The sequence below is a fragment of the Bacillus rossius genome, chromosome 1 (assembly GCF_032445375.1).
Source record: "Bacillus rossius redtenbacheri isolate Brsri chromosome 1, Brsri_v3, whole genome shotgun sequence".
Classification (NCBI taxonomy): domain Eukaryota; kingdom Metazoa; phylum Arthropoda; class Insecta; order Phasmatodea; family Bacillidae; genus Bacillus; species Bacillus rossius.
Genome location: NC_086330.1, coordinates 192,987,006 through 193,000,229, shown reverse-complemented (window position 1 = coordinate 193,000,229; position 13,224 = coordinate 192,987,006). Strand labels below are relative to the sequence as shown.

General features: G+C 35.9%; 1 protein-coding gene across 7 annotated transcripts in view; it reads left to right on the top strand.

Moving 5' to 3' along the window:
* Positions 1-13,224, top strand: part of LOC134527188 (uncharacterized) — a 412,406-nt gene that overhangs the window by 97,922 nt on the left and 301,260 nt on the right. For all 7 annotated transcript variants that reach the window (XM_063359634.1, XM_063359635.1, XM_063359633.1 and 4 more), the window contains one exon: positions 5,224-5,365. In XM_063359634.1, coding sequence (XP_063215704.1) covers positions 5,224-5,365 — 142 coding nt within the window. The remainder of the gene's footprint in view (positions 1-5,223; positions 5,366-13,224) is intronic.

Sequence of the window (13,224 nt, the reverse complement as noted above, 5' to 3'; positions counted from 1 at the left end):
GATTGATTACTTAAAACTAACGTAGGGGCCTCTCCTGCCCTTGAAAACCCGAACGAACATTACATTTTAAAAATTAGAACTAAACGACTAGTGACGAGGGCCATAGCCTCCACCCGAGTGCTTGAAGACGACTCTCCTGCCCTTGAAATCCTGAACGAACATTACATTTTAAAAACAAGAACTAAACGACTAGTGACGAGGGCCATAGCCTCCGCCCGAAAGCTTGAAGACGACTACATGACGATCTAAACTTAAACTACATTACGAACTAAACTACTCGTGGCCTCTGGCGTCGGCCATAGCTTCCGCCAGAGTGAGCCCCGAGTCACCACTCACTTGCGCTTAAATTCGCGCCCTGCCGCTCCTATCAATAACAACTGCTCGTTATTGAAGCCAAATTTACTAAACAACTAACTAGAACATCTGGGAAGGCTACCCCCCTCTACCCTGACGTGCAGGCCACACTGCGCGGCTTGTTACGACAGCGCGCCCCAGTAACTGCGGCCCGTGGCTGCTCCAGCGCGCGGCCGAACAAACAAACAAACAAAATTCTGCAAGCCCGCAGTGTGCCGCGCCGGCCCCGTGCCCCAATTACATGGTCACGCCACTTGCGCTGACGAGTGAACAGAGCAGCCAGCCCAGAGTCCCGTCAGTTAAGTCCCTAAATTTGATTTCAACAATCCTGCAAAATTTCAAACCGTGACAATATGAACCAGTGTTCATATTAAGGGAGTTAAGGTTTTTTTTTTGTCTTTCAACACCTGTTATTTTCCACCCCAGGCATTAATGGTTGGTCATATAAAAAATATTTTCGGATGAAAATTGTAGATAATTTTTTTTTATGTTTTATAATAATAAATGGATTTAATAATGTACAAGGTATGGATTTTATGAATTTGTTATTTTAAAACCATTTTTTTTCAACCCCTAGCAGCACTGGTTCATCTTAAAAACATTGTTTCAGACAAAAGTTTTATACAAAAACTATAAAATTTACAAACAATTTGAATGGATTTTATATTGTACCTACTAAGGTAGTTATAAAGTTTTTTTATTCCATCCCTTATTGTTTTAACCCTTGCACAAACGGTTCGTCTAATCAAATATTGTTTCAACAAAAGTTTTATATAAAAATTATAATATTAATACATAATTTGTACAATTGTGATTTTGTGCGTACAAATGAAGTTATACATTTTTTGTCCTTCAACCCTCGTTTTTTTTTTTTTTTTCAAACACTTGCAGTTATGGTTGGTCGTAAAAAAATATTTCAAGGCGAAAGATTTTGGTATTACTCCTACAAGTTATAATACATTCAAATGGATGTGATATTTTCCATATTACTTCCACATTACAGTTATAGCGATTTTTCTGTTTTTCAAAAAACCTTCCTCATTTCTACCCCTTTGTTCATATATTGTCCATTCAAGAACTCAACCGAGATTTTCCACTACTAGATTTTAGGTATCAGTTTGGAAGAAATTAGTTAAAAATTGCGACAGTTATCATGTCCGATAGTGTGTGTGCGGGCGAGCGTGTGGGGGCTTTGCGTGTGTGAACTGTTGAGTTGGCGGTGGTTTTGGGGTCTATGAACTATGATATGAAAACTATATAAAAATTTTCTGAAAGTTGCATGATGGTAACGGCTACAATAGGTAGCATTTCTTGGTGAAATCTACCTATAAGAAAGGAGGTAAATGGTCTCAAATATGATTAACATCTAGTGGTATTATATGTGTTTGTGGGCAAAAATTTTAAGCATTTTTTATCTCTTTATAAAAAAAATTTTCTAAAATTTTTTATTTATTCTAATAGCAGTGTGACAGTTGGTCAGGAAATTTGGGAAAACCTTGAATTACCTAGGAGTATCATGCATCTGGAAAGAAAACTAGACATACCCAAGAATTTATTTATGGCTCTGGCCTCTTCATTTTCTTCATCCTTAACAATTTACATATTTGTTGACTTTCTCTATGGATTGCAATGAAAATAATCATTTTCAAAATAAAATATGCTGTGTGTGTCAGAATCCTTAGATGTGAGCATATTCAATCAATCCAGACACTTTTGATGTTTACGTTTGTGACACTCGAACAACTGCTATATATAGAAGCTGATGCCAGAGCGCTCTAAACTCAGATTGTTTACCATGCTTCATTCCAATGTTATTAGTACAAATTGCATTTTGATATCTCTTGCTGACGATGTAGTACAACACATTTCTGGTTACTGTTTATTAAATTTCTATGCATTTTTCCTTTAAGCTAATAAATGGTAGTTTTATAACAACTATTTTTTTTTGTTTTATGTTGTCTTTATCAAGTCAATAGTTGGCAACACTTAATTTGATGTGCTAGTACAATTGCTTGAACAAAGTACATTTACACATAAAGTTATGTCATTCAGCATTTTCTTATAATTTGTTTTTGTAGGTAGTTTGGAAGTAAACGGCTGATTTATTTATTAGTGTATGCTATAAAATAATTGGTTATGGCCCTTCACCATAATTGTATAACTGGCCAAAGTAACAAATTGACATGTTAAGTGTGTTAAATATAACTAGAGATGTTTGTTGTATTGCAAATTACATTAGTTTTAATGTTGTAATGTGTTAAGTTAATGTGGTTTCTGTTCATTAAAGAATTTAAATACTGATTTGTTACCATCGTTAATCCTGAATAGGTTTTGTTAGGTCAAGAAATCTTGTGGACCACATTTGGAAAAATTTGTTATGCAATATTGCCAGGGAAAATGAAGCATTCTGCAAAATGCTCAAAATATTTCTCCATTATGTCACAAGGTAATGTCAGTGGTGAGAGATGATTTTCTGTAAATGCAGATTGCCTTATAGATATTATGAAAGAAGAAACACTCATAGTTCATAGATGTGTGTGTGATGCTGTCAGCTATCTGGGTGGGATTCAAGCCCATCCTCCATGCAGCACACAGACCACATGTACACTACTGAAGCCCAGCAGGACGCAGATGTGGCTCGTCGTCGCAAGCTGAGTGATTGGGCTGTGAACGAACTGGAAGCCAAACAGTGGGAAATTCCTAAAGAGGCTTGTGCTGAAGCTAGAAAAGTTTATGAACTTGCACGATTAAAAAAATGGTGAAGTTCTGAAATTAATTGCAATTCTTGCTGAATGACATATAAGATGTTTTTATATTTTCATTTTAACATAATTGATTGTATTTTATATTTTTAAATATAATTATTTTTAGAACTAATTTATATTTTCTAACTGAAATGCAGAAAACTTTTCCAATATCCTAAATAGCTCTGCAAGGACTTCAAGGATGTAGGAAGTGAGGTGGGAGACAGCAATACACGTTTTCATAACATGTTGTTACTATTTTTTCAAAAGATAGATAAAATACAAATGGAATTCTGTCTTCCCCTTAATGAGCTGTATGGGTGGCATTGAACAATAACAGGATTCCTCTGTGCAGCATCATCAGCCTGATAAACAAGAGACAATTACAATTAAATATCTGGCATAATTATTCTCACACAAGTGGCAACCACAATAAAAGTAATGGATTAACACTCACACCATAAGAATATCTAGGTTAAGAGCAATAGACCTGAATGTCTGCCTACTTGATCCACACAAACTACTGCTTTTTATTGTTACAAAAATTAACAAGAAGGTTATCCTTAATAATAAAAATTGTCAGCTTCTCAAGGCCTATTAACCTTAAAACAATTATAAACTTTTAGCGTTACACTCTTTGTGCACTTCAAAATATTAAGTCAAGTTTATATTGACGGGCGAATCGTTTACTTGTAACTCCAAACAGTGAGTATAATTTGTTTATGTTCACGTAATAATCAATTCTCGAAATTTCCCTCAAATGCACCTGATCGCTCCGGTCCCTGTATGGAAAGACCAATGTAAATATTGGTGGTTATATGCTGTGTTCACTTATCATGGAATGTCCCTGCTACATCAGCCACACCCTGGTCCTCTAGGCTGCGTCTCCACAGCACTCCCGTCCTGGTGACGTCAGGGTCCACCAGATTCAGGATCCCATGGGTGGCTCCACTGTGGCAACTTGTCTCGTCCTCTCGGACGTGTCCCCACAAGCCCCTCCGACGTGCAAACAGTGCCTCCAGCCCACAGGAGTCGTGTAGGCTTCTTGGTCCCCTCACCACAACACCTGATGGGGACCTCGGGAGCCCACCAGTCCACTCCTTGATGCGGCCAACTTGCAGTCCAGATCTCCTTGCGAGCGGGACTCAGATTAGCTTGCCGCTGTCAACCGATCCTCTGTTGGTTTACTAGGGCAGCGTCGTGACACCCTGGTTGGTAATGCTACCAAGAACTGGGCGCCTCGCTGTTAGTCAGATACAACTTGTTCCTGCCTGTGAATTCGTGCTGGCCCAGTGTGTAGCACTCGCCTCCGGCTCACTGCTTGGTCTCACTGGAGCCGGTACTGATGTTCACATACATGTTGCATAACCATGTAATGTATACTCATAGTTTTGTGACATCACACTGATACGAAATAGATGGTCATCTTGCAGCAGGCAGTCGTTGGAGGATTGCTGCCCACGAGCAGCACTCCCTCAGCTCGGTGATAGCGCAACTGCGTGTGTGTCTGTGAGTGCCAGCCCCTCTATATATACCCTGACCAGCTCACTGTTCTTTTCTGTTTCAAAGAAACTAGAAGGTTCTTTATTCCTGGGTAGATGCCACAGTCACATATCCCCACTAAGGCAATCAGGGGTCAGACATGACCTGACTGTGTGGAGAGTTATTGAGCCAGGGTAAGATGTGACGGCGAACAAAACGGTTACAATTTCAAATGACCTTGCTGTTAATTAGACATTGAGTTCTATAAAATTAAATTAAAAAAACAATAAAATTTAGACAATACTAATGTTAAAATATATCAGTTTTGGTATTTAACAATTATCATTATTTCATAAACATTATTCACACAAAGTGTAGGTTAATAGATTTTATCTTAAATTGTGTTTGCCCTTATTGTAAATCATTTTAGAATGAGCTTATACATCTGATTAATAATATTTACTAAAAATATTTTTTTTTTGTAAATAGTAGACTGTCTTGTTTAAGCTGGTATGTTTTGCAGCATTGCAATCCTGTTTTTATTTATTTTTACTTCATTTCTACCACACTTCTCATATATCATTTGTGACAGTCTTTGCCATTAATATGTTACAGTTTTATTAACATCATTTCTTTTATTTAGGAGATTCCACCAAAGAAAGTGACAGACCAATTACAGAGTCTGAAGTGGACATGTTTTCCAGTCATCTGAATGACACTCAGGTCCAAATGCAGTCTGAATCCATGGATTATGGAGATATGATTCCATCTTCACAGGAAGATAGGTAAGTAATAAACATTGACTAAGCTGTTTAATACCTGGAGTATTCTGTTTACATACCTGGGTGCTTTGTTTCGAATGATATACTGATTATCAACTGGCTAGGAATAACTTTTCAAGAAATTGTTTTTATAAGGAAAAAGTTAATTATGTTAGAATATTATCAAAAAATTTAATAAAATAATTATTTGGCTAAGTAATAATTTATGTTTGTCATTTACCTTATGCAAAAAGTGGCTACTAAAGGTCATTTTCTAAGTGGTGAATTTGAGGGCTGTTAAATTGAGTTATCAATATTTACTCTAATACAGTGAAATTCCATTACAACGTACTTCAGAATAACGTATCTTTCAGTTCAACGTATGATTTTAAATTCCCGCTCAAAACACCAATGTAAACAATGAAAAAATATTTCACTTTAACATTAAAAACGTATCTTACCTTTCAATACAACGACCATTCTTTTCCAGTAATCAGGAAAATTTTACATACATAATTGTTACTGTGTTTGTGCAGGGGTTCTTTAATATAAATATACATTATGATTAATTTTTATTACTTTCAAGAATCGTTAACAAGTATAAAACATAAACAAATACTGTCTCAAAGATTCATAGAATCATAGTACAGTATAACGCGCCATTCTTTCTCCTCCATGGATCACACACTTAAGTGCACGAGACGATGTAAGCAATTGATTGCTTTCTCGCCTCTCTTCAAGACAATTGTTTTTAGCTGCGCCATCTTTTGGTTATTTGTAGAGCACGTTTTAAAAGTTTTAATTAACGCAGATACAAACGTTAAATAAAAATTATATTTTAACTTATATACGAAATAGAAAATCTAATAATGTTAATTTATGTAGGTTAAGTTTTGAACTGTTTGGTGTCACAACATGGCCGACACGCTTTGTGTTGCCATGAAGGTCGGAATGTCGCCTGGCACAGCCATGCTCGCGACTCGCACTACTAGTGCGGAGCTATGGTTATCTATGAATGCGAGGTTTGTTTACATTTGATGTGGCGCGAGGCAAACAATATTGTTTATTGAATATTTTAATCAGGAGGGATGGCCAAAAAGATAAAAAGAAACTCAAACAGTTCGCTTTGAAGGAAAGCGTGGAAATTTTGAAAGAAGTTGACAAAGGCAGAAAAAATGCAGATGTGGCACGGTCGTTTGGTTTGGTGCCCACTGCACTGTCAACAATAATAAAAGATCGCGAAAAAATTATTAAACTGTACGAACAGTCATCTTCATCTGCTGGTCGCAAGAGACTTCGCCTAGGAGATAGCAAGGGAATTCTATCTTCATAAATGTATATATCTGCAAAATAGTTTAACTCATTTGTCATTTTGTGTTCGAAAGATATAAATTTTGTACATGTAGGCCTAGCATTTAGGCTACTGTATTAAGTTCAGTAATTTTTTTTTAAATCTTGTTGTTTTACAAATATTTGCTTCCAAGCTAATGTAACATTTGATCCCCTACTAGTTTATTTTTAAAAATTCAAAAATACTTCGTTTTAAAGGTAAATATATAGACTTTCAGTATAAAGTACTTTCATTATTACTAAGTATGAAAGTTGAGGCTTTATTGATGTAATTTATAATGAGATTCTACTGTAGCTACTTCTTACTTCTGATACATTTATGTCATCAATAATATCAATTACAAAGGTCAATTGTTTTGATCAATATGCCTAGTACAAATATCACTAATAGTATCAGTATTTATCATAATAATATTATTGATAATTTTAATATCATTGTCATTTTTCAAGTTGTGCAAATGTATATCATTAGTGTCTTGCTGTGAAAGCAAACATGTGTGTGTGAAAGGGAACGTACTGTGATGTACCTGGCATCCAAAAATATCCAGAGAAGGCCATTGTCACCTTTGACATCTATGTGAGTGACAGTGTTTTTTTCATGCTACCTGTAACACTGTTATTTTAATAAATCTGTCATTGAAAGAGTGCGGCAGTCTGTGCTCCGACTGCACCCTTACTGTGCACCAGAACGTGCAACCTTTGCGCAGTTGATTGCATGTCGGTTGACACTTAGTGCCTCTAGCATCAGAATAATGGGAAAACGGGTATATCCATGTATTGTTTAGCAAAATAAAGTTTGGTTTTGCTACCTTATTCTTCTAGAACAGTGGTTCCCAACCAATGGTCCGTGAGAGCTAAAATATGGTCCATGAAAGATTTCAAACTTCGAATGAATGCAGGTTGGTGAACAAAAGCGAACGCGGCGCGCAGGCAACCGGGGGAAGGGCAAGCAACTGACTAAACATTATGGCGCAAGCCGGTCAGTCAATCGTACATTTTCTTTTGTTTTGCTCAGCAGTGTTGTGTTAGTGATTCTGTTTAGCTGTTTAGTGGGTCAACATCTGTAACTCCTCAATATTCTTATGGATATTTTTATAAAATATGAACAGGGTAAGTAGGCTACGCATTTTTCTCTGTTAAACTTTTTAAAAAAAACATGCAATTACAAAACAGAATGTGGACGTTAGTTTACGTATGAGTCTTGTTTTTATGTATTACAAATGTTCACAACAGTTAGGTACAGTTAGTTGAAAACCTAATTATTAGAGCCAAGATTATATGGTTTTATGCGAAATCGCGAATTTTCACGCAAAATTCATCCCAAACCGCGAAAAATGCGAAATGTTTTCTAACCACAAATAAACACCTCAATATTGATTTAAAACGTTAACTACTGACTATTGGTTGATTGACAAATTCCGTATCTGTTTGTAGAATAAATGGTCGTCATCCAACTGCAGTGTGGTGGTTATTTAATGCGTTAATTATTCATCTTAAAAAATTACAAGATATCACAAAAATTGACGATTTCACTAACAAAAAAAAAGATCGTTATCAGAGTTAGGTTAGGGTTTTTAACGCATCTAGCCACTAGAGATCACGCAATATTAACAACTGACGATCGTAAACAAATATTAACAAGTTAACAAACACAACAACGTGAAAAATCTCAGCGCCTTGTTTGCTGTATCCTTTGAAAAATACACGTGAACAAAAACTGCATTCATTAAATAAATACGTATGAAAATAAAATAAAAGCAAACATTGATATTTAATGATCACTTGATATTTAATGAAATTTCACTGTAACGCAATTTTGTGTGCTTGTTGAATAAGCAGTTTACCGTGAAGTAGAGGTGGGTTGTTACAGCAATTTTCGGGTTCTGTTCCAACCTGATACTGATACAGTAATGTACCTAGTTACAAGTATCTGATACTTTTGTATCAGAGCAGTAGTGGTCCCAGGAAGCGACAAGGTATCAGCATTCTCGTTACAGGGTACACATCCTCCGTGCCGTCATCACCAGCGTAAAAAGGTATCGGTGTTTCTGATACATTATTCATCACGCCCGGTATATCTCTACCTCTGTTACTCTCATGCCCGCCTGATAAGCCAGTATCAATCAGTTCAACATTCACTGCAGTTCGTCCTGGCCGTCTATTACCACGTACATTGTTGCGGGCTGTCATGCTTTGTAGTTAGTATCTTTATAGTGAAATAAGGAATGGATAAGTGCACAAAAAAGACTTCATTTGTGTAGAATTTTTTTACGGAAAATAATGAGTTTGCTAATTGTAATTTGTGTAAACAAATACTGAGTTATAAATCATCATCGACTAATGTGAAGAAACATTTGAAACGTAAACATTGATATAGTATGCTCACTAATGTACGTATCTGTTTTTTTTTATATTTTTAATTTTTGATAAAATCGTAATCTTTTAATGTATGAAAACACTAGTTACTAATTGTTTTCGAAAAAAAATTCCATATGTTGATTACATCTGTTATTAGTGTCAACTGAGAACTTATTTGCATTTTCATAGCTGTTAGATGCACAAATATAAATATTATATCTTGTATTAATGTTCTTTTTAATATTAAAATTTCATTAGTTTTATTATTGAACGAGACTGTGCACGCACTGCGCACTGAGCGTACTTTGATGTGGGACAATAACCAAACGACTCGTAACAACTTCGCTTTGCGCCTCTCCTTCAACGCCTTCCCCTGCGCTTCCTCCCCTACATTATTTCCCTTCTTTATCCCTTATTCGTCGTTCCTGCTCCCTCCCCTTTCACAAGCTCCGCCCAAGTGACCGTCATCTGCGATCGGGTTCTGCGCACATTGGCCGTGGTGTTGTTCCAGGCGAATTCTGAACTGATACTAAAGTACTTAATACTTTTCAAGTGTACTCGTTTTCCGTTCCTGATACAGGCGTGTATCAGTGACACAGTATCAGGTTGATACTTTTCGACCCACCTCTACCGTGAAGCCTTCATTTTCATTTCACACTTCACAGGCGAGAGAGCCAAAATCGTAACATAATCAAAGTTTTCCGATCGCTAATGAAAAAGCACCATATTGCAAGGATTTATTTATTTTACGGTCATTAAATAGTTTAAATAACGCTTACCTACCCAACCCTCCTGGAAAATAAATAAAAACATTTATTTCACTGACCTGACATAACCTAACCTTTTACTTCGGGTTGAGTATATGGCTCTCTCGCGTGTAAAAAGTAGGCTTCCCGCGGTTTATTTTTTTGCTACAACTTCAGTAAATACTAGTTTTTGGTACCTCCGGGCTTTGTTTACAAATGACGTGCATAAATGAAAGCTAAATTTCTTAATCATGCCGAAAAATAAAGCTACTGCGGCATCACGTGCTGACGAGTTTAAGAATGAGGGATTATATGTCAGTGACGGAAAAATACTTTTCTGTAAATATTGTAATTGCCGTTTGGAGCATGAACGTAAGGACACAGTAAACAAGCACATAATTAGCGACAAACATGTAAAAGCTAAACGATCCCCATGCACTTTGAAACGACAGCTTTCTATCCCAGAAGCAGGAGTGGCGCAAATATGCGCAAAAAAACAAAAGGAAGATTTTGTTCTCGAAACTGTTGAAGCCTTTGTAGCTGCAGGTATTCCTCTTGAGAAACTTGACAACAGCCATCTGGCTGCATGGATGCAGAAGCATGTAAGTGGTGCTGGTGATCTTCCAACAGCGGATTGGATGAGGAAAAAGTACATTCCCCTACTTAGAGAGAAAAAAGAAGTGGAAATCAAGCAGCAGCTCTTGGGGCAAGATGTGGTCATACTCGCAGATGAAACCACTGACAAGAGTAATAATTGTGTTTTCAACATCTTGTTTAAAATTCTGAAACCAGGTGCTGAACAAGATGTTATCTTAGGGGCTTCTTGTGTCCTTGATGCAGCAAATGCTGTTTGTTGTTCTCGGGCAGTGATTGATGTATGCTCCAAATATGAAGTCAAGGAAGAAAACATAACTGCGTATGTTACAGATAGTGCCAGGTACATGACAAAATCTGCTGGCACCCTTGAAGGTGTATTTGGTGACCACATGTACCACATACAATGTTGGGCCCATAAAGTAAACATTGTTGGGCAGATCTGGCAAAACAACTTGGAAGAACTGAACCTCTTCGATTGTAAGGTAAAGATGGCCTTTCTTAACACCAGAAAGAGGAGGCATGCATACCTTCAATTTCTTCTCCAGAAACATGGAGAAAACAAGGCTCTGGTCAAGTTATTCCCCATGCCAGTTGTTACACGTTGGAACACATGGTTTGAATCTGTATCATACCTCGCACTCCATCTGCACGACATTGTGGAATTCTTTGAGCAGCTTAGCGAAGATAACTCTGGTGTTAAATATATCAAGGGACTCCAGAAGGAAGAGTTACAATGTCTTGAGGCCACTCTTACATTTGTGGCTCAAAACTGTAACACCTTTGTAGAGCTAATTAATTTTCTTGAAGGAACAAAGTATCCTACTGCTCATCAGTAGTGCACAAAATTGAGTAAACTGCAAACTACTCTTGATGTCTTGGCTAAGGGAATATTTCCTGAAAATGTTGAAGACACTTTGGCTGAAATGAAAACTGTCAACTCTGCAGCCCTTAAAGAGCAGTTCAAGAACACAGCTAAACTCAGTCTTATAAAACTGATTGATCTGGTGAACACTGATCCATCTCGTCAACTATTTCTGGGAATCAGCGCTCTAATGAATCCTCAAAATGTAGGAAACATTCGTGTGGAGGAAAAAGAATTCCAGAAACATATTGGGAACCTACCTTTCCTTTGCAAGGTGCAGAAGACCTCTGTAGCGACAGGCTACATAACACTCCAAAACCTGGTTTCCCAAGAGCAGAAGAAACCGCATGTGAACTACATAGACATGGTGGACATACTATGTAAAATGAAAGCAGATTATCCTGAATTTGCAGCTGCTGCTTTAAAGTTAATATGGATACCTGCAACGAATGTGGACTCAGAAAGATCTTTTTCTAAGTATTCTGTAGTTGTGACAGAAGAAGATCTCTAAAACCAGAGAATGCTGAACTGCTGACAATGGTGGCTTTTTCCTGAGCTTAATTATATTGCATTTATAGAACAAAAGTTTAACTGTAGTTTCTATTTTAGTTAATTTAGACTCTCTCCTGAACTCAGGAACAGTACTTACCTGCATAAAAATACTGAATATTTTAGTTGTTAATTTTTTATGTACTCTCAACATAGTTTTGTTTAATGTGCATATTTTAAGTCTGTAACCACGAATTATTGAAGCATTTGATCAAGGCAGCTCTGCTAGGTGTGTACATGTTATTACATGTGTTTTAATTTTTTATGACGATAAAGACAAAATCCACAATTCTTAATGACGAAAAGTCCTTTTTCATAACACCATAAAATCTTGGCTCTACTAATTATATATAAAATAAACCGATATGAAATTAAAAATTAAGATAGTGAAAGAACACTGGCCTCCCAAATTAAAAAGTGGAGGCAGCCACAAAAATTCTTAAAAATATGCTATCATAAAATTGTTGAATTGTTATTATGCTGTTTTAGGTTTTTCATAACAAAATAAAAACACAGTTAACTCTTTTAATGCCAAAGTTGGATAAATTGCCTTTTCTGTGTCGTACGAAAAATTGGAGGATCGAAAAATCGGCCTTAATATATTTTTCTTTTAAAAAACACATTTACGACACTTGCAGCGCTCTCTACCATTGTCGGTTTGACTCGCCCTACTATTGAGTTGCTTTTTCTCAAAATAGAGGGTAGAGCTGTCATGCTTCTGTCTTCCTTCCCTGATAGAGAGCAGGGTTACTCATGCTGTTTTCGAACAGCATGTGAAACAAATTGGTACTGTGTTTGTGTGCATTTCTTCGTTTTGAATTTAACTTTCCGTTGTGAGAAATTCAACTTTTATTTTTTAAAAATTATCTTTTTTTCTTTTGTAAATTATAAGTGTTAATTATTTTCTACATAAGTATGTGTTTCTGCTTATAAAAATTTATTTTGCAAATATTTACAAAAATTATATATTTCTGGCAAACAAATTATTAAGTTGCTTTATCAAAAAAAAAATAAACAGTTTCATGGGCATTATAAATTGCCAGCTATTCTTTATTGTTGTTTATTGTGCGTTGAAAATCATTTTTTTAATATTTGTAGTGATTATATTTTCCCACGAAATTATTAGTGCCGAGAATATTACTTTGATAACCATGTCCTATTTGGACGCCAATCCATTAAAAATAATAGAACTTTTTCACTAGAATTTTAAAATAAATAAATATCATATGCATTATATTCTTTATTTAACCTTAAAAAATGACAAAGAATAATTTGTTTATAAGATGTAAAAAAAATTATACTTCCATACTTAAAGGTAAAAAGTTATTAAAGGTAAAAAAATAATTAAAGGTAAAAAGTTATTAATATTGAACTCCAGATATGTAATTCATTTAAAAATGACTTGGCACTTTTAGTATAAC